This window comes from Microcaecilia unicolor, chromosome 3 (assembly GCF_901765095.1).
Source record: "Microcaecilia unicolor chromosome 3, aMicUni1.1, whole genome shotgun sequence".
Taxonomy (NCBI): Eukaryota; Metazoa; Chordata; class Amphibia; order Gymnophiona; family Siphonopidae; genus Microcaecilia; species Microcaecilia unicolor.
In genome coordinates, this window is record NC_044033.1 from 296722004 (window position 1) to 296747168 (window position 25165).

Sequence of the window (25165 nt, forward strand, 5' to 3'; positions counted from 1 at the left end):
CATTAAGCTGATCTCAAGTGGAGACGTGCCATGGGAGTCACATGAACCGTGGAGGTCATGAGCCCCAGAAGTCTCAACATCTGCCGAGCCGTGACCTGTTGAGATGCTCGAACCATATACACTAGGGACAGAAGATTGTCTGCCCTTGTCTCGGGGAGAAAAGCTCGAGCTGTCTGTGTTCAGCAGTGCTCCAATGAACTCCAATTTTTGGACTTGGATGAGATGAGACTTGGGATAATTTATGATGAACCCCAGTAGTTCTAGCACCTGAACAGTCATTCGCATGGACTGTAGAGCACCCGCTTCCGATGTGCTCTACACCAGCCAATCGTCGAGATAAGGGAAAACATGCACTCCCAGTCTGTGTAGTGACGCTGCAACTACAGCTAGGCACTTTGTGAACACCCTGGGTGCAGACGCCAGACCAAAGGGCAGCACACAGTACTGAAAGTGCTGTGTTCCTAGCCGAAACCGAAGATACTTCCTGTGAGCTGGGAGTATCGAGATATGGGTGTAAGCATCCTTTAAGTCCAGAAAGCATAGCCAATCGTTTTCCTGAATCATGGGAAGAAGGGTGCACAGGGAAACCATCCTGAACTTCTCTCGGACTAGAAATTTGTTCAGGGCCCTTAGGTCTAGGATGAGACGCATCCCCCCCCCCCCCCCCCCCCCGTTTTCTTTTGCACAAGAAAGTACCTGGAAAAGAATCCCAGCCCTTCTTCCCCTGGTGGAACGGGTTTGACTGCATTAGCCTTTAGAAGGGCGGAGAGTTCCTCTGCAAGTACCTGCCTGCGCTGGGAGCTGTAAGAATGAGCTCCTGGTGGGCAATTTGGAGATGAAAAACCAACCCTACTTTTTTAAGGGGTTTAAACATGCTCTTTCTAATGAAAATGATTAAAAAGAGTTTCCAGAAGGTCTTTTTTTTTTTTTTTTTTAAGTGGGCTAAAAATGCCCTATTTTTGGTGTTTTTGCAAAAATCATCAATTTTACACTCAATTTGTGAACTAATGGAAAATATTAGGAGAATGAAATTTTATATTCGAAAACCTTGTGTTAAGTTGTTGTGTGCAAAGTTTCACGTTTATCACACCTTTAATTCCAGAGATATAAAAAGCCAAACTTTACAATTTTTTCGTGCTGCAAATGTTTCAGACCAAGTTTGCTCCAAGTTTTCTTCATGGAAATCGCTCATGAAGATTTTTTTTATTATTTTGTTTAATAGAGCGTAAAAACGTTGTACAAGATGGCCAAGTTTTGTTTCTCTCAACAAAATATTGCCGGAGATAGTGTGTCTCAAAGTTGCCAAAATCTCGGAGTCATACCATAGAAGGCTGCAGTATGGGGTCAAACAGATTACTATACCTCAGCAAGTATTGCATCGGCGAACGTAAAACTTTACCAATGTTCATTGGGGACATGTTTGAATATTCACAGAAAATTTCATTGAAATCCGTGATGGTCGCGCAGGGACCACCAGACTACTTGACATGGTTACACAATTCATATCTGCCCCCCCATCACTATTGGAAGAGAAGTCAAGCCCCACAAAAACTTTACAGTTTTTGACAAAAAGAGAAGTTGATCCTTATTAGGGGCATAAACACACACTAGGCAAACCTCTGTTCCCCGGTTGTATTTCAACAGCTGCCCCTCTCCCACATCTTTCCATATCCTTGTGGCTTTGCCAATCACTGACTTTATGGCTACACCTACATTATTTGAGAAGCCTCCAGACATGTACACCTCCCCAACCCACTTTGCCCACAAGCATTTTGCTTCATTTCCCCTTAGATGAGTCTTGTTAAATAAAAATATAAACCCAATCTATTTCAATCAACATTTTTCTTCTCTTAATGTGTATGCAGTCCCTGTACATTATAAGTGATAAGTTGCTGTCTAACCAGAGACCCAACTGTAGTATCACTTTATTTTGATGGCAGAATCTTGGATTCCAAAGACCCTATATTGAATGGTAAACCTCATTGCATCCCCTCCCCCTCTCTTTGTACAGCACCATGTTCACACATCCAGCAACAAGTCAAAGCAATCAAAATATAATAAATCCAACACTGCAAACCTTGCATAACTTGTATCTAAACCAGATGCTTAGGGTGTGCTCTACTGTTTCCAGGTACAGCAAATGATAGGCTCAAATTCAGCCTTCCCTACTTCTGCTGTCTCAGCTAAAAGAAAAAGGTGGTCCACTTATGTCCATCTGGTCACCAAGATGACCAGTTACTTTCACTGTAATCCAGTAAAGCACAAAGGATGCTCCTATCTGAAGACCATAGACCAAAGAGTCTTTTCAAGTACAAATGCTCCATGTCCGAAACCAAGCTCATGAAAACCCAAGTATCCCAACTCATAGTACTTCCATTTTCTGCAAAATACAAATGTCCAACGTATTCTACTCAGATGTAATACTATGCGCCACTCCTGCACCTTTCCTTGCCTGCGACTTGGTGCAGTCTTCCAGCGTTATTCTGTCCCCTCTCCCATGGGGAAATTTGAAAAACAGTAGTCATCCAGGAAGTGCTCCCTTAAAAAGTTTTCTGTGTCCTTCTCATCTGCAAATATTATCTGTTCTCCCAACCAAATTTTAAATTTTGCTGGGTACAACATCACAAACTGTATACTACTATCATCATAAAAGTTAAATACTATGAACCAATAGGCGTAATACTTGCCAATATGATAATCAAAACGCAAAGCTGCGAGTAAATGTATTTAACTCTAGAGGAGGAAGACATCAGATGCTCAATTACCAGTATAATATGTGCACAATTTAACTGAGGAGCATCGTCAAAAGTTAAAACAAAAAAACCTCTTTAATTTTATTTTAGTATAGTCCTTTCGTCATATTTGCAGTCCACTTTAAATATTATGCTTTTATATAACTTGAAGAATAATTATCAATATTGGAGACCACTCTGACACAAAGATTGTATTTAAATATGCTTAACAGAGTATTCCTCAAAATATTCTTCATGAAGAAAAACTGCATTCACAATCACATTTTACCACTTCCTGCAACAAAGAAAATGAACTCAGTGACTTTCAATGTCCATAAATCACTTCTGCGCACATATTACACTGGTAACAGTGTCTGAAGCCTCTTCCTCCTGTTTTAGAAAATATTCATTGGAGTTAGTGAATGATACATACCTGTAGCAGGTGTTCTCCGAGGACAGCAGGCTGATTGTTCTCACGACTGGGTGACGTCCGCAGCAGGCCCCACCAACCGGAAAAAGCTTCGCGGGCGGTCCGCACGCAGGGCACGCCCACCGCGCATGCGCGGCCGTCTTCCCGCCCGTGCGCGACCGTTCCCGCCAGTTGAATGACAAGCAAAAAGATGAAAACGCAACTCCAAAGGGGAAGAAAAGATGAAAACGCAACTCCAAAGGGGAGGAGGGAGGGTAGGTGAGAACAATCAGCCTGCTGTCCTCGGAGAACACCTGCTACAGGTATGTATCATTCACTTTCTCCGAGGACAAGCAGGCTGCTTGTTCTCACGACTGGGGTATCCCTAGCTCTCAGGCTCACTCAAAACAAGAACCCAGGTCAATGGAACCTCGCAACGGCGAGGATACAACAGAAAATTGACCTACGAAGAACAACTAACTGAGAGTGCAGCCTGACCAGAATAAATTCGGGTCCTGGAGGGTGGAGTTGGATTTACACCCTAAACAGATTCTGCAGCACCGACTGCCCGAACCGACTGTCGCGTCGGGTATCCTGCTGGAGGCAGTAATGTGATGTGAATGTGTGGACAGATGACCACGTCGCAGCCTTGCAAATCTCTTCAATAGTGGCTGACTTCAAGTGGGCCACTGACGCTGCCATGGCTCTAACACTATGAGCCGTGACATGACCCTCAAGAGCCAGCCCAGCCTGGGCATAAGTGAAGGAAATGCAATCTGCTAGCCAATTGGAGATGGTGCGTTTCCCGACAGCGACCCCTAGCCTGTTAGGGTCGAAAGAAACAAAATTGGGCGGACTGTCTGTGGGGCTGTGTCCGCTCCAAGTAGAAGGCCAATGCTCTCTTGCAGTCCAATGTGTGCAACTGACGTTCAGCAGGGCGGGTATGCGGCCTGGGGAAGAATGTTGGCAAGACAATTGACTGGTTAAGATGGAACTCCGACACCACCTTCGGCAGGAACTTTGGGTGGGTGCAGAGCACTACTCTGTTGTGATGAAATTTGGTATACGGAGCATGAGCTACCAGGGCTTGAAGCTCACTGACCCTACGAGCTGAAGTAACTGCCACCAAGAAAATGACCTTCCAGGTCAAGTACTTCAAATGGCAGGTATTCAGTGGCTCAAAAGGAGGTTTCATCAGCTGGGTGAGGACGACGTTGAGATCCCATGACACTGCAGGAGGCTTGATAGGGGGCTTTGACAAAAGCAAGCCTCTCATGAATCGAACGACTAAAGGCTCTCCAGAGATGGCTTTACCTTCCACACGATAATGGTAAGCACTAATCGCACTAAGGTGATTCCTTACGGAGTTGGTCTTGAGGCCAGACTCTGATAAGTGCAGAAGGTATTCAAGCAGGTTCTGTGCAGGGCAAGAACGAGGTTCTAGGGCCTTGCTCTCACACCAAACGACAAACCTCCTCCACTTGAAAAAGTAACTCTTTTTAGTGGAATCCTTCCTAGAGGCAAGCAAGACACGGGAGACACCCTCAGACAGACCCAACGCAGTGAAGTCTACGCCCTCAACATCCAGCCGTGAGAGCCATCAACATCCAGGCCGTGAGAGCCAGGGACTGAAGGTTGGGGTGCAGCAACGCTCCGTCGTTCTGCGAAATGAGAGTCGGAAAACACTCCAATCTCCACGGTTCTTCTGAGGACAACTCCAGAAGAAGAGGGAACCAGATCTGACGGGGCCAAAAGGGCGCTATCAGAATCATGGTGCCGCGGTCTTGCTTGAGCTTCAGTAAGGTCTTCCCCACCAAAGGTATGGGAGGATAAGCATACAGGAGGCCGGTCCCCCAATAAAGGAGAAAGGCGTCCGACGCTAGTCTGCCGTGTGTCTGAAGTCTGGAACAGAACAGAGGCAGCTTGTGGTTGGTCTGAGAGGTGAAAAGGTCCACCGAGGGGGTGCCCCACTCTCGGAAGATCTTGCGTACCACTCTGGAATGGAGCGACCACTCGTGCAGTTGCATGACTCTGCTTAGTCTGTCGGCCAGACTGTTGTTTACGCCTGCCAGGTATGTGGCTTGGAGGAGCATGCCGAACTGGCAAGCCCAACTCCACATCCCGACGGCTTCCTGGCACAGGGGGCGAGATCCGGTGCCCCCCTGCTTGTTGACGTAATACATTGCAACCTGATTGTCTGTCCGAATTTGGATAATTTGGCAGGACAGCCGATCTCTGAAAGCCTTCAGTGCGTTCCAGATCGCTCGGAGCTCCAGGAGGTTGATCTGCAGATCCTTTTCCTGGAGGGACCACAGACCCTGGGTGTGGAGTCCATCGACATGAGCTCCCCACCCCAGGCGAGATGCATCCGTCGTCAGCACTTTCGTGGGCTGTGGAATTTGGAATGGACGTCCCAGGGTCAAATTGGCACGAATGGTCCACCAGAGCAGTGAAGTGCGGCAACTGGTGGAGAGGCGGATGACATCTTCTAGATTCCCGGTGGCTTGAAACCACTGGGAAGCTAGGGTCCATTGAGCAGATCTCATGTGAAGACGAGCCATGGGAGTCACATGGACTGTGGAGGCCATATGACCCAGAAGTCTCAACATCTGCCGAGCTGTGACCTGCTGAGACGCTCTGGTCTGCGAAGCCAGGGACAAGAGGTTGGTAGCCCTCGCTTCGGGAAAGAAGGCCTGAGCCGTCTGGGTATTCAGCAGAGCTCCTATGAATTCCAGAGACTGGGTTGGCTGGAGATGGGACTTTGGGTAATTTATCACAAACCCCAGCAGCTCCAGGAGTTGAATAGTGCACTGCATGGACCGGAGGGCTCCTGCCTCCGAGGTGTTCTTGACCAGCCAATCGTCGAGATATGGGAACACGTGCACTCCCAGCTTGAGTAGATACGCCGCGACCACCACGAGGCACTTTGTAAACACCCGTGGGGCAGAGGCGAGCCCAAAGGGCAGCACACAATACTGAAAGTGCCGTGCGCCCAGGCGGAATCTGAGATACTGCCTGTGAGCTGGCAGTATCGGGATGCGAGTGTATGCGTCCTTTAAATCCAGGGAACATAGCCAATCGTTTTTCTGAATCATTGGCAGAAGGGTGCCCAAGGAAAGCATCCTGAACTTTTCTTTGACCAGGAATTTGTTCAGGCCTCTCAGGTCTAGGATGGGACGCATCCCTCCTGTTTTCTTTTCCACAAGGAAGTACCTGGAATAGAATCCCTGCCCTTCCTGCCCGGGTGGTACGGGCTCGACCGCATTGGCGCTGAGAAGGGCGGAGAGTTCCTCTGCAAGTACCTGCTTGTGATGGGAGCTGAAGGATTGAGCTCCCGGAGGACAATTTGGTGGAAGGGAGGCCAAATTTAGGGCGTATCCGCACCGCACTATTTGGAGAACCCACTGGTCGGAGATTATGAGAGGCCACCTTTGGTGAAAAAATTTTAACCTCCCTCCGACCGGTAGATCGTCCGGCACGGACACTTTGAGGGCGGCTATGTTCCCGTGGATCCAGTCAAAAGCCCGTCCCCGGCTTTTGCTGTGGAGGCGCAGGGGGCTGCTTAGGCGCACGCTGTTGACGAGAACGAGCGCGCTGGGGCTGTCCCTGTGCCTGTCGAGGCCTTCGGGCCGGCTGGGTGTACCTACGCTTGGCAAAAGCATAGGGCGCAGCCTGTCGGGCCCGGGAAAAACGTCCACCTGCAGAAGTGGATGCTGAAGGCGCCCGGTGGGAGAGCTTGTCGAGGGCGGTTTCCCGCTGATGCAGTTGGTCCACCAGCTGCTCGACCTTCTCGCCAAAAATATTATCCCCCCGGCAAGGGACGTCAGCCAGTCTCTGCTAGGTGCGGTTGTCCAGGTCAGAGGCACGCAGCCATGAAAGCCTGCGCATCACTATACTTTGGGCCGCAGCACGAGATGCCACGTCACAGGTGTCAGATACCCCTGGACAGGAATTTTCTGCACGCCTTCAGCTGCCTGACCACCTCCTGATAAGGCCTGGACTGCTCCGGCGGGAGCTTATCAACCAGGTCCGCCAGTTGCTTCACAGTGTTCCGCATGTGTATGTTCGTGTAGAGCTGGTAAGATTGGATGCGGGTCACGAGCATGGAAGATTGGTAGGCCTTCCTCCAAAACGAGTCCAGAGTGCGAGACTCCCGCCCCGGGGGCGCCGAGGCGGTAGCCCTCGAACTCCGTGACCTCTTGAGAGCAGAATCCACGACCGCCGAGTCATGGGGCAATTGGGGCCGCATTAACTCTGGGTCCGAGTGGATTCTGTACTGGGACTCTGCTTTCTTGGGAATGGTGGGATTAGATAATGGTCTCATCCAGTTCCAAAGCAGTGTCTCTTTGAGGACATTGTGCAACGGCACCGTGGAGGACTCTCTAGGTGGTGATGGATAGTCGAGGACCTCGAGCATCTCAGCCCTCGGCTCGTCCACAGAGACCACGGGGAAGGGAATGCATATAGACATATCCCTAACAAAGGAGACAAAGGAGAGGCTCTCAGGAGGTGAGAGCTTCCTCTCCGGTGAAGGCGTGGGGTCAGAGGGAAGGCCCACAGACTCCTCTGAGGAGAAATATCTGGGGTCCTCCTCTTCCCCCCACGAGGCCTCTTCCTCGGTATCGGACATAAGCTCATGTAGCTGAGTCCTTAACCGGGCCCGGCTCGACGTCGAGGCACCGAGGCCTCGGTGTCGTCGAGCGGTGGACTCCCGCGCCGGCGGGGACGAAGCTCCCTCCATCGACGTCGACTCCACCTGCGTGGCGGTCGACACCAGTGCTGCAAGCGGCGGTGGTGTCGAAGGCCTCTGCACCGGGCTAGAGCTCGCCGGCGCCACAGTCAACGGCGCCGGGGGCGCAAGCACCCCCAGCGCCGGCACAGCCTGGCGCATCAGCCCTTCCAGGATCCCCGGAAGGATGGCTCGGAGGCACTCGTCCAGGCCCGCTGTCGGGAAAGACGGGGGGGCTGGTAGAGGCGTCGGTGCCGGAAGCTGCTCGGGTCCAGGAGACTGCACCGAAGTGCTGGGACCCTGACGCGTCGGTACCTCCACTACCGAGGGGGACCTCTCCTCTCGACGTGGACGCTTCGGCGTCGACTCCTCTCCGGCACCGGGGGCACCGATGGGGACCGATGACGGTGCTTTTTCTGTTTTTTGCGGTGCCCGTCATCGGCGCCCGGTGGAACAGAGGAGGAGGATGTCGATCCCCCTCGGTCTCGAGGGGCCGGGTCAGACAGGGTTCGGTCCCGAGGGCCATGAGCAGAGGGAGTGACCGGGGCCGATTGCCCACGCGGCCTCTCACCCCTACCGTCACCGGAGGACCGGCGGGCCAACGGGACCTGTACTCCTGGGGTCGATGCCATCGGTGTCGATTTCGCGGACACCGATACCGGTGCCGAAGAACCGGCCGTCGATACCGATGCCGTCGAGGTCGACGTCGAGGGGCCGGCGCAAGTTCCAAAAAGACGGTCCCGAAGAACTTGCCTCGCAACTTGAGTCCGTTTCCGGAGACCAAGACACAAAGAACACGACTTGATATTGTGCTCCGGCCCGAGGCACTGGAGGCACCAAGCGTGGGTGTCGGTCTGCGAGATAGGCCGGCCGCACCGACCACACTTCTTAAATCCACTCGGGACCTTCGAGGACATCGACGGAAAAATCGCGTCGGCGAAGTTAAAGTCGTCGATGGTGGCGGTAAATCACACCTCGAAAAATAATCGACCGCGCGGCCACAAGGCCGCAACGCGACGCCCCCGCTAGAAAACGAGGGAAAATAGAGCGCGTGCTCTCGTTTTTTTTTTTTTTTTTTTTAATGAAAAAGGAAAAACTGGAGCGCGCGGCAACAGAAACAAAAAATAAATGAATTCGCGAACAACGCGACGGTTTTCCGGGGCTGACTAAGAGAGAGCGGCAGACACACGACTCCAGGCGCGGAAAAGAAAAGACTGGCGGGAACGGTCGCTCACGGGCAGGAACACGGCCGCGCATGCGCGGTGGGCGTGTCCTGCGTGCGGACCGCCCGCGAAGCTTTTTCCGGTTGGTGGGGGCTGCCGCGGACGTCACCCAGTCGTGAGAACAAGCAGCCTGCTTGTCCTCGGAGAAAAATAAATGTATTTACTTGCAGCGTTGTGCTTTTGATACTATTGTCATGCAAGCGTATTTTGGTCTCACAAACTGCTGCCCCTTTCAGTCCAATTCAGCACTGTAGTTTTGAAATAAGGATATATTTAAATTTTTATATTTTAGGGACCCACCCTTGTCAGTTGCAATAGAAGTTCCTTATGTTTATAATTCAAAATCTTTGTCAACATCGGGCACAACTGCACTCTAGGTGGTGGAGAGGGAGCAATAAACGGATCTTTGAAAAGCTGGTCTAGAAAAGTCTTGGGTTGTTGTTTTCTCCATCCCTTCTGGGATGCCCACAATTCTAGTATTAGATCTTCTCAAATCTATTTTCCAGATCATCAATTTTGTTTAGCAACATCTGAATCACTGTCCCTTGAGCGGATAACTCATCTTAAGGTTATTAAGTTCTATCTGCCCCAATAACTGCTGTTCTATTCATTCTATAGTACCTCTGAGTCCCCTAAGATCTGCTCGATTTGAGCCAAAGTACCTTGCAATGCTGCTGTACCTTCTTTTATTGCGGAAAGAATCATCTCCTTGTTCACCGACGCAGTACTCCATACGGTTAGGGATGAAACATCACAATGCACTGCAGAATTTTTATCCTAATACACCAGTGAGGCTGGGGCTGACTGCCCTCTGCCGCCACCTTGGGACCTCATACATTTCAAATAATGTATCTAAGATTTCAAGTAGAGAAACACCATTACCAGTATCACATTCTGCCTTTTGGCCTCACGTCCACTCCCTGAATATTTATAAACTGCCTTGCAGTAGTTGCAGTGTCTCTAGGCAGACTGGGACACGTCCACTCCCTGAATATTTATAAACTGCCTTGCAGTAGTTGCAGTGTCTCTAGGCAGACTGGGAGTGCATGTGTTTCCCTTAGACAATTGTAATTACCATAATCAATTCTATTTTTGCTGATCATGCTTGACACATCATAAAATTAAAAACTGAATATCACACATGTAATATGTTCTATTGTTATCAAAATATCACATATTCCCCAGTTTGTTAGCCTCCCTAATTTCTGATAACATTTCTATATCTGTCTGTTCATCCTGGCCAGATGGATAGCAGTACACTGCTATCACTATCCTTCTCCCCTTTACACATGGTATTTCAATCCATAGGGATTCCAAAATGTGCTGCAGAATTTTTGTCTATTTGATTCAAGGCCCTCCTTAACATACAATGTTACCCTTCCTCCAATTCGATCCACCCTATCACTACGATATAATTTGAAACCTGGTATGACAGTGTCCCACTGGTTATCTTCCTTCCACCAGGTCTCAGAGATGCCTGTTAAATCTACTTTTCATTTAGTGCGATATATTCTAACTCTCCATTTTATTTTTTAGGCTTCTGGCGTTTGCATATAAGACATTTCAAACTATGTTTGCTGTTCCTATTTATATCTTGCTCAGCAAGTGACAGTGATAATTTGCAATCTTGAAAATCTGTCTGCTTTTTATTTAAAGACACCTGGTTTAAATTTATTTATTACATTTATAGCCCACCGTTTCCCACTTATTAGTAGGCTCAAAGTGGCTTACATAGTTCCGGAGAGGTGGTTACAGACTCCGGTGTGAACAAATACAGTATAGGGGTACTATTACAGTGACAAGTACAGTAAAGAAGTAGTGGTAAATAGGTTGGGGTGATTCAGACAAAATATTAGGGTGTGATCATGCGTCGGGGTTGAAACTGTCCGTTTCCTCATTAAAATGCCATATTTCATTATTCGGTGTTTATGTCAGATACTGTGGGATATGCCTTCTTGAACAGGTGACTTTTTAGTTTTTTTCAGAATTCTAGATGATTATTCGTAGATTTCAGGCTTTTTGGTAGAGAATCAAATACAAATCAAAAGTTATAAACATATAAAACATGAATGATCTATAACCCAAGCTTAGTGACAGAACTAAAGCCCTATCCCATCTTCATCTCCCACCCAATGTACCAAACTTTACTTATTAAATAGCCCATACTATCTTTCCTACTGTAAGACTCTGTCTTTCTTCTTTGTCTGAGAAGTAATTTGAAATATGGTCTCTACTGCAACCTCACTAACGGGATGCCCTACCTTCCTTATTTTGGTGATATCTTTGAAAGATACCTTGTTCAGAACTATGTGCTTTTGAATGACTGTAGGCCTTCCCCTGGTTTCTAGTTTAAAAGCTGCTCTGTCTCCTTTTTAAATACTGATGCCAGCAGCCTGGTCCCACCCTGGTTAAGGTGGAGCCCATCATTCTGGAATAGGTTCCTCCTCTCTGCACCACTACCTCATCCATGCATTGAGACTCTGGAATTCTCTTGGGCCCTGTGCGTGGAACAGGGAGCACTTCTGAAAATTAAGACTCCTGAGGCAGACGCACTGAGTACTGAAACGCAGGACTGCGTCAAGTCTTAAAATCAATTGTTAATAGATTTTATTGGTCCCTATGGACTATATCCATAGGTATCTATATCATTGGTTAATTTTAATAAATATCCCTTGGTTGGCACTTCATTGGCTGGTCCCATTTTTGTTCTGTTTACTCTTTATTTGTGTTTGCAAAGGGGTTACACTTTGGCTTTTTTGTCTTATCCATACAAGTCATTTGGCTTTCACAGCCTGTCCACTAGCTTCTCCAAAAAACAAGTTAGCTTCTTATGCAACAACAAATAGCTTGAACATGCTCTAATATCCACTTGTAGGTCATTCCAAATTTGCAGGCGCTTTCCTTAACAGCCAAATTTCCCTCATTAAGGGCCCCTTTTATAAAGGCGCGATAGCGTTTTTAGCTCTTGCTAAAAACACTAGAGACGCCCATATACGTCTATGGCCATCTCTAGCATTTAACGCATGCTAGTGATTAGCATGTGATAAAAATGATATTGTGCCTTTGTAAAAGACCCCCTAACTGAGTGAATGATTGAAGTAACTCAATTTGAGAGACAACTTTTCACCTCTCCAAAAGTCTGGGAATTTATAGATGAAAATAAATTCCTTATATATGGAAATCTCAGAACACATACAGGATTACATCCTGGTTAACACTTTGTTTTACTCACTTTAAGCCCCCGGAAAAACTTCTCAATGGACTCTTCAGTCACATCATAAGGTAAGTTACCCAGGAAGGCAGTGAAGGGTGGTGATTTAGGAAGGCGACTTCTGTCAATGTTGGGTTCCCGAGCAGCTCGTGGGGCAGTGGGCAGAATCGACCGATCTATCGTAGGGGCCCGGTACATATCATCATTACTATGCCATGTGGTGGAAACTGTAAGAGAAAAGGTAAACCAAATGTTCAGTCTATATATTGGTCTCTTTGTAGCATGTGATACCTTTCAATTAGAGCTGCTTTTTGCTTAAATATTCCAATCATGTGTTTAATGACATGATTAAAGGGTCAATTTCTTCCTCTCACCCACCCAACAGCTCTTCCCTTCCTCCCTCTCACACAATGTCAAGCATCTCCCCCTCCCTGCCAATTCTTTCTTCCTTTCCTTCCATCCTGACCCCACCCTGGGGGGGGGGGGGGGGGGGAATCTAACCTCTCTTCCCTACCAAGTCCATTCTCTTTCTTCCCTTCCTCTCCTCCAATCTCTCTCTCCATTTATAACCTCTTTCCCTCCCCTCTACCCCTCCAAATCTACCATCTTTCTATTCTCTCTCTCCTTCTCACTGTCCAGAATCTCTCCCTTTCTTCCATGCACCTCCAGGTCCATTATCTCTCCCTCACCCCATCCAGGGTCCAACACCTTTCTTTTCTACCTTCCTTCTAACTACCTCCTAGGTCCAACATCTCGTCTACCCCCTCCCCTCCAGGTTCATTATCTCTCTCCTTCTGTCTAACATCTTTCCCTCTCTCTTCCCTCCCTCCTATTATGCAGCATCTCTCTCATTTCCCTCCATCCCCCAAATCCATCATCTGTCCTCCCCATCCTCCCCATGCACAGTCCCATATATCTCCCTCCATTCCCCTCCTCCACCTGCAGTACAACACCTCTCTCTACGACTCTACATTAAATCTAGTCTTCTGATACTCATATGCTGCTTTCAATCTACTCTGCAGCACTCTCTCTCTCTCTCTCTCTCCCTGATCTGTCCCCACTCCTGCAGAGCAGGAGTCAGATAGAGTGTGGCAGGTGAGAGGACGAACTCCAGAGCAGGCCACAGGCAGTATATGAGAATTACTGCCACTGCTGGGGACCAAAGGGGGGAGAAGATTCAGAGAGAAGGAATGTAGGGGGAATGGGAGTGGAGGTAGGGATGCCAGAATGTGCATCAAGGATGAGAGGGGGAGAGAGACAGTAGACACTGCAGTGAAATTAATTTATTAACCGTGATTAACATGCAGTCCTACTTTCGAAGGACCAACAACTATGCAAAGATGCTGCTGCAGAAGAGCTTTTCATACCACAGGGGGTACAGCTGGACATCATGCTTGCTCTGACTTCTAGGAACAGTACGTAGATCATCATCAGGTGAACATTCCTATTTACCATGCACATTTGAAAAAAAGACCACTCAGTATTTCTTTAATTCCTCTTCCAACCCTAATACTTAGCCCTGTTAATTCAGTCCCATCATCAAGATCATCAGTTACCCGTGGCAATCCAACCTCTGTTTCAGAATGTTTGTTGTTGTTCTCAACCCCAGTCCTCAGGACACACCTAGCTAGTCGGGTTTTGAGGATACTCACGAGTGTGCGCAAGACAGATTTGCATAGAATGGAGGCAATGCGTGCCAATTTATGTCATGTATATTCATTGTGAATATGTCCAAAACCTGACTGGCTAGATGTGTCCAAAGGACTGTGCTGAGAACCCCTGGACTAGTATGTTGGCTGTTCTCCAATGCATTAAGATGTGTAAGTGTTAAAAACCCATTTGAGTTCAGTTTCTTCACAACATGAACGAGGACTGGACTTTGCTGTGCTATTTAATTTGTATGGCACAAAATAATTCAAGGTTGTGAATAAAAGGAGAAATTGCGAAGTTAACTTACCTGTAGCAGGTATTATCCGAGGACAGCTGGCTGATTGTTCTCATGTCCGACGGCAGCCCCAGATCGGAAGATTTTCCTAGCAACGAAGTTTGCTAGCCCCCGCGTGGACATGTGCGAACCGCGCATGCACGACCGTCTTCCTGCCAGTAGCGTGAGCGTGCTCCTCAGTCCAGTAGAAAGCAAAAGACAAGGGAAGACAACTCCAGAGGGGAGGAGGGCAGGTTTTTTTTTTTTTGTTACATTTTGTACCCCATGCTTTCCCCACTCATGGCAGGCTCAATGCGGCTTACATGGGGCAATGGAGGGTTTTTTTATTTATTTATTGCATTTGTATCCCACATTTAAGAGACTTCTCAGTCACAAGGAGCTGCCTGAGCCTGAAGTGGGAATCGAACTCGGTTCCTAAGTTCCCCAGGACCAAAGTCCACCACCCTAACCACTAGGCCACTCCTAGCTGTCCTCGGAGAATACCTGCTACAGGTAAGTAACTTCGCTTTCTCCGAGGACAAGCAGGCTGCTTGTTCTCACGATTGGGGTATCCCTAGCACCCAGGCTCACTCAAAACAACAAGCATTGGTCAACTGGGCCTCGCAACGGCGAGGACATAACTGAGATTGACCTAAATGAAACCAACTAACTGAGAGTGCAGCCTGGAACAGAATAAAACCGGGCCTAGGGGGGTGGAGTTGGATTCTAAACCCCAAACAGATTCTGCAGCACCGACTGCCCAAACCTACTGTCGCGTCGGGTATCCTGCTGTAGGCAGTAATGAGATGTGAATGTGTGGACAGATGACCACGTTGCAGCCTTGCAAATCTCTTCAATAGTGGCTGACTTCAAGTGGGCCACTGACTCTGCCATGGCTCTAACACTATGAGCCGTGACATGACCCTCAAGAGTCAGCCCAGCCTGGGTGTAAGTGAAGGAAATGCAATCTGCTAGCCAATTGGAGATGGTGTGTTTCCCCACAGACACTCCCCTTCTGTTGGGATAAAAAAAAACACAACATTTGGGCGGACTGTCTGAATGGGCTTGTCTGCTCCAGATAGAAGGCCAATGCTCGCTTGCAGTCCAATGTATGCAACTGACGTTCAGCAGGCGGGTATGAGAACGGGGAAAGAATGTTGGCAAGACAACTGACTGGTTAAGATGGAACTCCGACACCACCCTCGGCAAGAACTTAGGATGAGTGCGGAGGACTACTCTGTTATGATGAAATTTAGTATAAGGAGCATGAGCTACCAAGGCTTGAAGCTCACTGACTCTACAAGCTGATGTGACTGCCACCAAAAAAATGACCTTCCAGGTCAAGTACTTCAGATGGCAAGAGTTAAATGGCTCAAAAGGAGGTTTCATCAGCTGGGTGAGAACGACGTTGAGATCCTATGACACTGTAGGAGGCTTGATAGGGGGCTTTGACAAAAGCAAACCTCTCCTGAAGCGAACTAAAGGCTGTCCCAAGATAGGCTTACCCTCTACACGATAATGAAAAGTACTGATTGCGCTAAGGTGAACCCTTACAGAGTTGGTCTTTAGACCAGACTCACACAAGTGCAGAAGGTATTCAAGCAGGGTCTGTATAAGACAAGAACGAGGATCTAGGGCCTTGCTGTCACACCAGACGGCAAACCTCTTCCACTTGAAAGAATAACACCTCTTCAAGGAATCTTTTTTGGAAGCAAGCAAGACTTGGAAGACACCCTCAGAAAGACCCAAGTAGGCAAAGTCTACGCTCTCAACATCCAGGCCGTGAGAGCCAGGGACTGGAGGTTGGGATGCAGAAGCGCCCCCTCGTTCTGAGTGATGAGGGTTGGAAAACACTCAAATCTCAACGGTTCTTCGGAGGACAACTCCAGAAGAAGAGGGAACCAGATGTGACGCGGCCAGAAGGGAGCGATCAGAATCATGGTTCCATGATCCTGCTTGAGTTTCAGCAAAGTCTTCCCTACCAAGGGTATGGGAGGATACGCGCACAGGAGACCCTTCCCCCAATGAAGGAGAAAGGCATCCGACGATAGTCTACCATGGGCCTGAAGTCTGGAACAGAACTGAGGGACCTTGTGGTTGACCTGAGTGGCAAAAAGACCTACCAAGGGGGTTCCCCACGCTTGGAAGATCTTGATTACTACTCTCGTGTTGAGAGACCACTCGTGAGGTTGCGTTACCCTGCTCAACCTGTCGGCCGAACCGTTGTTTACGCCTGCCAGATACGTGGCTTGGAGAAACTTGTGCTGGCGAGCCCAAAGCCACATCCTGACGGCTTCCTGACACAGGGGGTGAGATCCGGTGCTCCCCTGCTTGTTGATGTAGTACACAGCAACCTGATTGTCTGTCTGAATTTGAATAATTTGATGAGACAGACGATCTCTGAAAGACTTTAGCGCGTTCCAGACCGCTCGCAACTCCAGGAGATTGATCTGAAAACCTGTTTCCTGGAGGGACCAACTCCCTTGAGTGTGAAGCCCATCGACATGAGCTCCCCACCCCAGGAGAGACGCATCCGTCGCCAGCACTTTTTGCGGCTGAGGAATTTGAAAGGGACGTCCCAGGGTCAAATTGGAGCGAATTGTCCACCAATGCAGGGAGGTGAGAAAACTCGTGGACAGTTGGATCACATCCTCCAGATTTCCCGCAGCCTGAAACCATTGGAAAGCTAGGGTCCATTGAGCCGATCGCATGTGAAGACGGGCCATGGGAGTCACATGAACTGTGGAGGCCATGTGGCCGAGCAATCTCAACATCTGTCGAGCTGTGATCTGCTGAGATGCTCGTACCCAGGAAACAAGGGACAGAAGATTGCCTGTTCTCGTCTCGGGAAGGTAGGTATGAGCAGTCTGAGAGTCTAGCAGAGCTCCTATAAATTCGAGTCTTTGTACTGGAAGATGGGACTTTGGATAATTTATCACAAACCCTAGTAGCTGCAGGAGTTGAATAGTCATCCGCATGGACTGTAGAGCTCCTGCCTCCGAGGTATTCTTTACCAGCGAATCATCGAGATAAGGGAACTCATGCACTCCCAGCCTGCGCAGAGACGCAGCCACTACTGCCACGCATTTTGTCAACACCCTGGGCACAGAGGCGAGACCAAATGGTAGCACACAGTACTGAAAATGTTGTGTTCCCAGACGGAATCGAAGATACTGTCTGTGAGCTGGTAGTATCGGGATGTGAGTATAAGCATCCTTTAAGTCCAGAGAGCATAGCCAATCGTTTTTCTGAATCATGGGAAGAAGGGTGCCCAGGGAAAGCATCATGAACTTTTCTCGGACCAGATATTTGTTCAGGGCCCTTAGGTCTAGGATGGGACGCATCCCCCCTGTTTTCTTTTCCACAAGGAAGTACCTGGAAGTACCAGCCCTTCCTGCCCCGGTGGCACGGGCTCGACCGCATTGGCGCTGAGAAGGGCGGAGAGTTCCTCTGCAAGTACCTGCTTGTGCTGGAAGATGAAGGACTGAGCTCCCGGTGGGCAATTTGGAGGTTTGGAGATCAAATTGAGGGAGTATCCTAGCCGGACTATTTCGAGAACCCACCGGTCAGAGGTTACAAGAGGTCACCTTTGGTGAAAAAACTTTAACCTCCCTCCTATCTGCTGATCGTCCGGCACGGACACTTTTATATCGGCTATGCTCGCCTGGAGCCAGTCAAAAGCCTGTCCCTTGCTTTTGCTGGGGAGCTGCAGGGGCCTGTGGAGGCGCACGCTGTTGACGAGAAGGAGTGGGCTGGGGCTTAGCCTGAGCAGGCTGGCAAGAAGGTGGATTGTACCTACGCCTATTAGAAGCATAGAGAACATTCCTCCTTCCCCCATAAAAACGTCTACCTGAAGAGGTAGATGCTGAAGGCGTCCGGTGGGAGAGCTTGTCGAATGCGGTGTCCCGCTGGTGGAGCTGTTCTACCACCTGTTCGACACACTCACCAAAAATGTCCCCCCCCCCCCCCCCCGGGGAGGAGCATCCACAATCCGCTGCTGTACTCTATTCTCCAAGTCAGAGGCATGCAGCCATGAGAGTCTGCGCATCACTATACCTTGAGCAGCGGCCCTGAACGCAACATCAAAAGTTTCGTAAACACCCCTGGACAGGAATTTTCCACACGCCTTCAGCTGCCTGACCACCTCCTGAAAAGGCTTGGCCTGCTCCGACGGGAGCTTATCGACCAAGTCCATCAGCTGCCTCACATTGTTCTGCAAGTGGATGCTCGTGTAGAGCTGGTACGACTGAATCTTGGACACGAGCATAGCAGAATGGTAGGCCTTCCTCCCCAAAGAGTCCAGAGTCCTAGACTCTGGCCCCGGGGGTGCCGAGGCGTAATTCCTAGTACTCTTGACTTTCTTGAGAGCCAGATCATGAGGCAACTGGGTCTTCATTAACTCCGGGTCCCCGTGGATCCGATACTGGGACTCAATCTTTTTGGGGGATAGTGGGATTACTTAAGGGTTTCGTCTAGTTTGCCATCAAAGTAAATAGGGGGTACACATCAGCCTTCCAGATTGAACGGAGTACTAGACAGGGGTGTCCGCTGTCACCACTGCTTTTCGCACTCTCGATTGAGCCATTGGCAAAGAGGGTGCGGGAATCGGTCGACATTCAGGGAATTATGATTGGCGGTACTGAACACAAATTGGCTTTATTTGCCGATAATGTGTTATTTTTTCTAAACAACCCGGGATTAAATCTCCCTATATTGTTGGCAGAGTTGGAAGAGTTCAGTAGGCTTTCTGGTTTTAAGATAAACTATGATAAATCTGAAATGATTGGGGTGTCTATTGCACAGCATAGTATGGAACAGCTTTCACATAATTTTCCTTTTAGATTACACAGGGATAATATTAAATATTTAGGAGTTAAAATACTCATACAGATCTCTCAGCTATATCAGTTAAATTATATACCGTTGTTTCACCAAATACGTAAAGACATGGGTGGCTGGGAGGGAAAGTGGTTGTCCTGGTGGGAACGGATAGCATCAATTAGGATGAATGTTCTGCCCAGACTTTTGTTTTTGTTCCAGACACTGCCTATAGCGGTCCCTAGGGTGGAGTTGAGGAAGTTACAAGCAGCTATCTTGAAGTTTATTTGGGGGGTGGGGGGGGGGGGGGGGGGCAAAGCTCCGAGGCTAAGTAGGAAGCTGCTTTGGCGGTCGACAGAACTGGGTGGGAGAGGGGTCCAGAATCTTGAGTGGTACTATTGGGCAGCACAACTGAAACTTATCTCCATGTGGGGTCATGAGAAATTATCAGTGGCAACACGCATGGATCAGGAGATGGTGCAGCAATATAGTTTGCAGTCAGTTATATGGGCCTCATCGACATATCCCACTTATAGCATGCTTTCTACTAATCCGTTTGTAGGACATCTACTAACACTATGGGTATCCTTCAGGGCATGCTTTTGGAAAGCTAGAACTACATCTACTTACGCTTACATTCGGGGGTAACCCACATTCAGGGTGGGGCAGAGGAATCCGGTGGCAAAGAGGTGGGCTGAGAGGGGCTTGACGAGGTTTCGGGACCTGTTAGAAGATGGGAAAATGAGATTGTTTACAGAGCTTAAGGAAGAATATGGGGTTTTGAATAAGGATAGATTCTTTTACCTACAGGCCCAACGTTACATTTACACACAAGGGTGGTTACGAAAGGACCCAGAGAACTATGAAGAGTTAGAGAATTTATGGGGCTCTTTGTGGAAAATGAAGGGAGTTATATCTATGTTGTATAAATTTATAAGGGGTAGAAGTTTTGAGAAATGTTTGTATATGACACGATGGGAAAGTGATTTGCAGAAGGAGCTAACAGTCCATGAGTGGAGGGCCATCATCTTGGAAGTTAAAGTGTCGAACTCTGTGTTATTGAAAGAAAATGCCTTCGAGATCCTCTCAAGATGGTATTTAACACCATACAGATAGCGAATGATACATACCTATAGCAGGTGTTTCTCCGAGGACAGCAGACTGATTGTTCTCACGACTGGGTTGACGTCCACGGCAGCCCCCACCAACCGGAACAAAACTTTGCGGGCTGGCCCGCACGCAGAGCACGCCCACCGCGCATGCACCGCAGTCTTCCCGCCCGTGCGCGACCGTTCCCGCTCAGTTGAATGACAAGCAAAAATGATGAAAACGCAACTCCAAAGGGGAGGAGGGAGGGTAGGTGAGAACAATCAGCCTGCTGTCCTCGGAGAACACCTGCTACAGGTATGTATCATTCGCTTTCTCCGAGGACAAGCAGGCTGCTTGTTCTCACGATTGGGGTATCCCTAGCTCCCAGGCTCACTCAAAACAAGAACCCAGGTCAATTGAACCTCGCAACGGCGAGGGCATAACAGAAATTGACCTACGAAGAACAACTAACTGAGAGTGCAGCCTGACCAGAATAAATTCGGGTCCTGGAGGGTGGAGTTGGATTTAAACCCCAAACAGATTCTGCAGCACCGACTGCCCGAACCGACTGTCACGTCGGGTATCCTGCTGGAGGCAGTAATGTGATGTGAATGTGTGGACAGATGACCACGTCGCAGCCTTGCAAATCTCTTCAATAGTGGCTGACTTCAAGTGGGCCACTGACGCTGCCATGGCTCTAACACTATGAGCCGTGACATGACCCTCAAGAGTCAGCCCAGCCTGGGCATAAGTGAAGGAAATGCAATCTGCTAGCCAATTGGAGATGGTGTGTTTCCCGACAGCGACCCCTTTCCTATTGGGGTCAAAAGAAATAAACAATTGGGCGGACTGTCTATGGGGCTGTGTCCGCTCCAGATAGAAGGCCAATGCTCTCTTGCAGTCCAATGTGTGCAACTGACGTTCAGCAGGGCGGGTATGCGGTCTGGGAAAGAATGTTGGCAAGACAACTGACTGGTTAAGATGGAACTCCGACACCACCTTCGGCAGGAACTTAGGGTGAGTGCGGAGCACTACTCTGTTATGATGAAATTTAGTGTACGGAGCATGAGCTACCAGGGCTTGAAGCTCACTGACTCTAGAAGCTGAAGTAACTGCCACCAAGAAAATGACCTTCCAGGTCAAGTACTTCAGATGGCAGGAATTCAGTGGCTCAAAAGGAGGTTTCATCAGCTGGGTGAGGACGACGTTGAGATCCCATGACACTGCAGGAGGCTTGACAGGGGGCTTTGACAAAAGCAAGCCTCTCATGAATCGAACGACTAAAGGCTCTCCAGAGATGGCTTTACCCTCCACACGATAATGGTAAGCACTAATCGCACTAAGGTGATTCCTTACTGAGTTGGTCTTGAGGCCAGACTCTATGTGCAGAAGGTATTCAAGCAGGTTCTGTGCAGGACAAGAACGAGGTTCTAGGGCCTTGCTCTCACACCACACAACAAACCTCCTCCACTTGAAAAAGTAACTCTTTTTACTGGAATCCTTCCTAGAGGCAAGCAAGACACGGGAGACACCCTCAGACAAACCCAACGAAGCGAAGTCTACGCCCTCAACATCCAGGCCGTGAGAGCCAGAGACTGAAAGTTGAGGTGCAGAAGCGCTCCGTCGTTCTGCGAAATGAGGGTCGGAAAACACTCCAATCTCCACGGTTCTTCGGAGGACAACTCCAGAAGTAGAGGGAACCAGATCTGACGGGGCCAAAAGGGCACTATCAGAATCATGGTGCCATGGTCTTGCTTGAGCTTCAGTAAGGTCTTCCCCACCAAAGGTATGGGAGGATAAGCATACAGGAGGCCGGTCCCCCAATGGAGGAGAAAGGCATCCGACGCTAGTCTGCCATGTGCCTGTAGCCTGGAACAGAACAGAGGCAGCTTGTGGTTGGTCTGAGAGGCGAAAAGGTCCACCGAGGGGGTGCCCCACTCTCGGAAGATCTTGCGTACCACTCTGGAATGGAGCGACCACTCGTGCGGCTGCATGACTCTGCTCAGTCTGTTGGCCAGACTGTTTACGCCTGCCAGGTATGTGGCTTGGAGAAGCATGCCAAACTGGCAAGCCCAACGCCACATCCTGATGGCTTCCTGACAGAGGGGGCGAGATCCGATGCCCCCCTGCTTGTTGATGTAATACATTGCAACCTGATTGTCTATCCGAATTTGGATAATTTGACAGGACAGCCGCTCTCTGAAAGCCTTCAGTGCGTTCCAGACCGCTCGGAGCTCCAGGAGGTTGATCTGAAGATCTTTTTCCTGGAGGGACCACAGTCCCTGGGTGTGGAGCCCATCGACATGAGCTCCCCATCCCAGGCGAGATGCATCCGTCGTTAGCACTTTCGTGGGCTGTGGAATTTGGAATGGGCGTCCCAAGGTCAAATTGGTCCGAATGGTCCACCAGTGCAGTGAAGTGCGGCAACTGGTGGAGAGGTGGATGACATCTTCTAGATTCCCGGTGGCTTGAAACCACTGGGAAGCTAGGGTCCATTGAGCGGATCTCATGTGAAGACGAGCCATGGGAGTCACATGAACTGTAGAGGCCATATGACCCAGGAGTCTCAACATCTGCCGAGCTGTGATCTGCTGAGACGCTCTGGTCTGGGAAGCCAGGGACAGGAGGTTGTTGGCCCTCGCTTCGGGAAGGAAGGCCTGAGCCGTCTGGGTATTCAGCAGAGCTCCTATGAATTCCAGAGATTGGGCTGGCTGGAGATGGGACTTTGGGTAATTTATCACAAACCCCAGCAGCTCCAGAAGGTGAATAGTGCACTGCATGGACCGGAGGGCTCCTGCCTCCGAGGTGTTCTTGACCAGCCAATCGTCGAGATATGGGAACACGTGCACTCCCAGCTTGCGTAGATACGCCGCGACCACCACGAGGCACTTCGTGAACACCCGTGGGGCATAGGAGAGCCCAAAGGGCAGCACACAATACTGAAAGTGCCGTGTGCCCAGGCGGAATCTGAGATACTGTCTGTGAGCTGGCAGTATCGGGATGTGAGTGTATGCGTCCTTTAAATCCAGGGAACATAGCCAATCGTTTTTCTGTATCATTGGCAGAAGGGTGCCCAAGGAAAGCATCCTGAACTTTTCTTTGACCAGGAATTTGTTCAGGCCTCTCAGGTCTAGGATGGGGCGCATCCCCCCTGTTTTCTTTTCCACAAGGAAGTACCTGGAAGAGAATCCCTGCCCTTCCTGCCCGGGTGGTACGGGCTCGACCGCATTGGCGCTGAGAAGGGCGGAGAGTTCCTCTGCAAGTACCTGCTTGTGATGGGAGCTGAAGGATTGAGCTCCCGGAGGACAATTTGGTGGAAGGGAGGCCAAATTTAGGGCGTATCCGCACCGCACTATTTGGAGAACCCACTGGTCGGAGGTTATAAGAGGCCACCTTTGGTGAAAAAATTTTAACCTCCCCCCGACTGGCAGATCGTCCGGTACGGACACTTTGATGGCGGCTATGTTCCAATGGATCCAGTCAAAAGCCCGTCCCCGGCTTTTGCTGTGGAGGCGCAGGGGGCTGCTTAGGCGCACGCTGTTGGCGGAAACGAGCGCGCTGGGACTGTCCCTGTGCCTGATGAGGCCTTCGGGCCAGCTGGGTGTACCTACGCTTGTTATAGGCGTAGGGCGCAGCCTGCCTGGCCCGGGAAAAACGTCCACCTGCTGAGGTGGATGCTGAAGGCGCCCGGTGGGAGAGTTTGTCGAGGGCGGTTTCCCGCTGATGCAGTTGGTCGACCAGCTGCTCGACTTTCTCGCCAAAAATATTGTCCCCCCGGCAAGGGACTTCGGCCAGTCTCTGCTGGGTGCGGTTGTCCAGGTCAGAGGCACGCAGCCATGAGAGACTGTGCATCACTATACCTTGGGCCGCAGCACGAGATGCCACGTCACAGGTGTCATATATACCCCTGGACAGGAACTTTCTGCACGCCTTCAGCTGCCTGATCACCTCTTGAAAAGGCCTGGACTGCTCCGGCGGGAGCTTATCAACCAGGTCCGCCAGTTGCTTCACATTATTCCGCATGTGGATGCTCGTGTAGAGCTGGTAGGACTGGATGCGGGTCATGAGCATGGAAGATTGGTAGGCCTTCCTCCCAAACGAGTCCAGAGTGCGAGACTCCCACCCCGGGGGCGCCGAGGCGGTATCCCTCGAACTCCGTGCCCTCTTGAGAGCAGAGTCCACGACCGCCGAGTCATGAGGCAATTGAGGCCGCATTAACTCTGGGTCAGAGTGGATCCTGTATTGGGACTCCGCTTTCTTGGGGATGGTGGGATTAGATAATGGTCTCAACCAGTTCCGAAGCAGTGTCTCTGAGGACATTGTGCAACGGCACTGTGGAGGACTCTCTAGGTGGTGATGGATAGTCGAGGACCTCGAGTATCTCAGCCCTCGGCTCATCCACAGAGACCACAGGAAAGGGAATGCAAATCGACATATCCCTCACGAAGGAGGCAAAGGAGAGGCTCTCAGGTGGCGAGAGCTTCCTCTCTGGTAAAGGAGTGGGGTCGGAGGGAAGGCCCACAGACTCCTCTGAGGAGAAATATCTGGGGTCGTCCTCCTCCCCCCACGAGGCCTCTTCCTCGGTGTTGGACATTAGCTCCTGCAGCTCAGTCCTCAACCGGGCCCGGCTCGACTTCGAGGCACCGAGTTCTCGGTGACGGCGTCGAGCGGTGGACTCCCGCGCCGGCGGAGATGAAGCTCCCTCCATCGACGTCAACGGGGACTCCACCTGCGTGGCGGTCGAGACTGGTGCCGCAAGCGGCGTCGGCGTCGAAGGCCTTGGCACCGGGCTAGAGCACACCGGCTCCTCCATCAACGGCGCCGAGGGCGCAAGCACCCCCCGGCGCCGGCATAGTCTGGCGCATCAGCCCTTCCAGGATCCCCAGAAGGATGGCTCGGAGGCACTCGTCCAGGCCCGCTGTCGGGAAAGGCGAGGGGGCCGGTAGAGGTGTCGGTGCCGGAAGCTGCTCGGGTCCAGGAGACTGCACCGAAGTGCTGGCACCCTGACGTGACGAGACCTCTACTACAGA

The 25165-nt window shown here is 50.0% G+C and overlaps 1 protein-coding gene across 2 annotated transcripts in view; it reads right to left on the reverse strand.

The window, feature by feature from the left end:
* EIF4B (eukaryotic translation initiation factor 4B) overlaps positions 1 to 25165 on the reverse strand; it is a 296204-nt gene that overhangs the window by 234935 nt on the left and 36104 nt on the right. Inside the window, exons 1-3 of one of the 2 annotated variants that reach the window (XM_030198198.1) lie at positions 21267 to 21271; positions 18370 to 18375; positions 12326 to 12531 (exon numbers count right to left, since the gene is read on the reverse strand). In XM_030198198.1, the coding sequence (XP_030054058.1) occupies positions 12326 to 12502 (177 nt within the window). In that variant the 5' untranslated portion in view covers positions 12503 to 12531; positions 18370 to 18375; positions 21267 to 21271. Of the gene's footprint in view, positions 1 to 12325; positions 12532 to 18369; positions 18376 to 21266; positions 21272 to 25165 lie in introns of those variants that run through there. The other variant, XM_030198197.1, reaches the window with a different exon arrangement.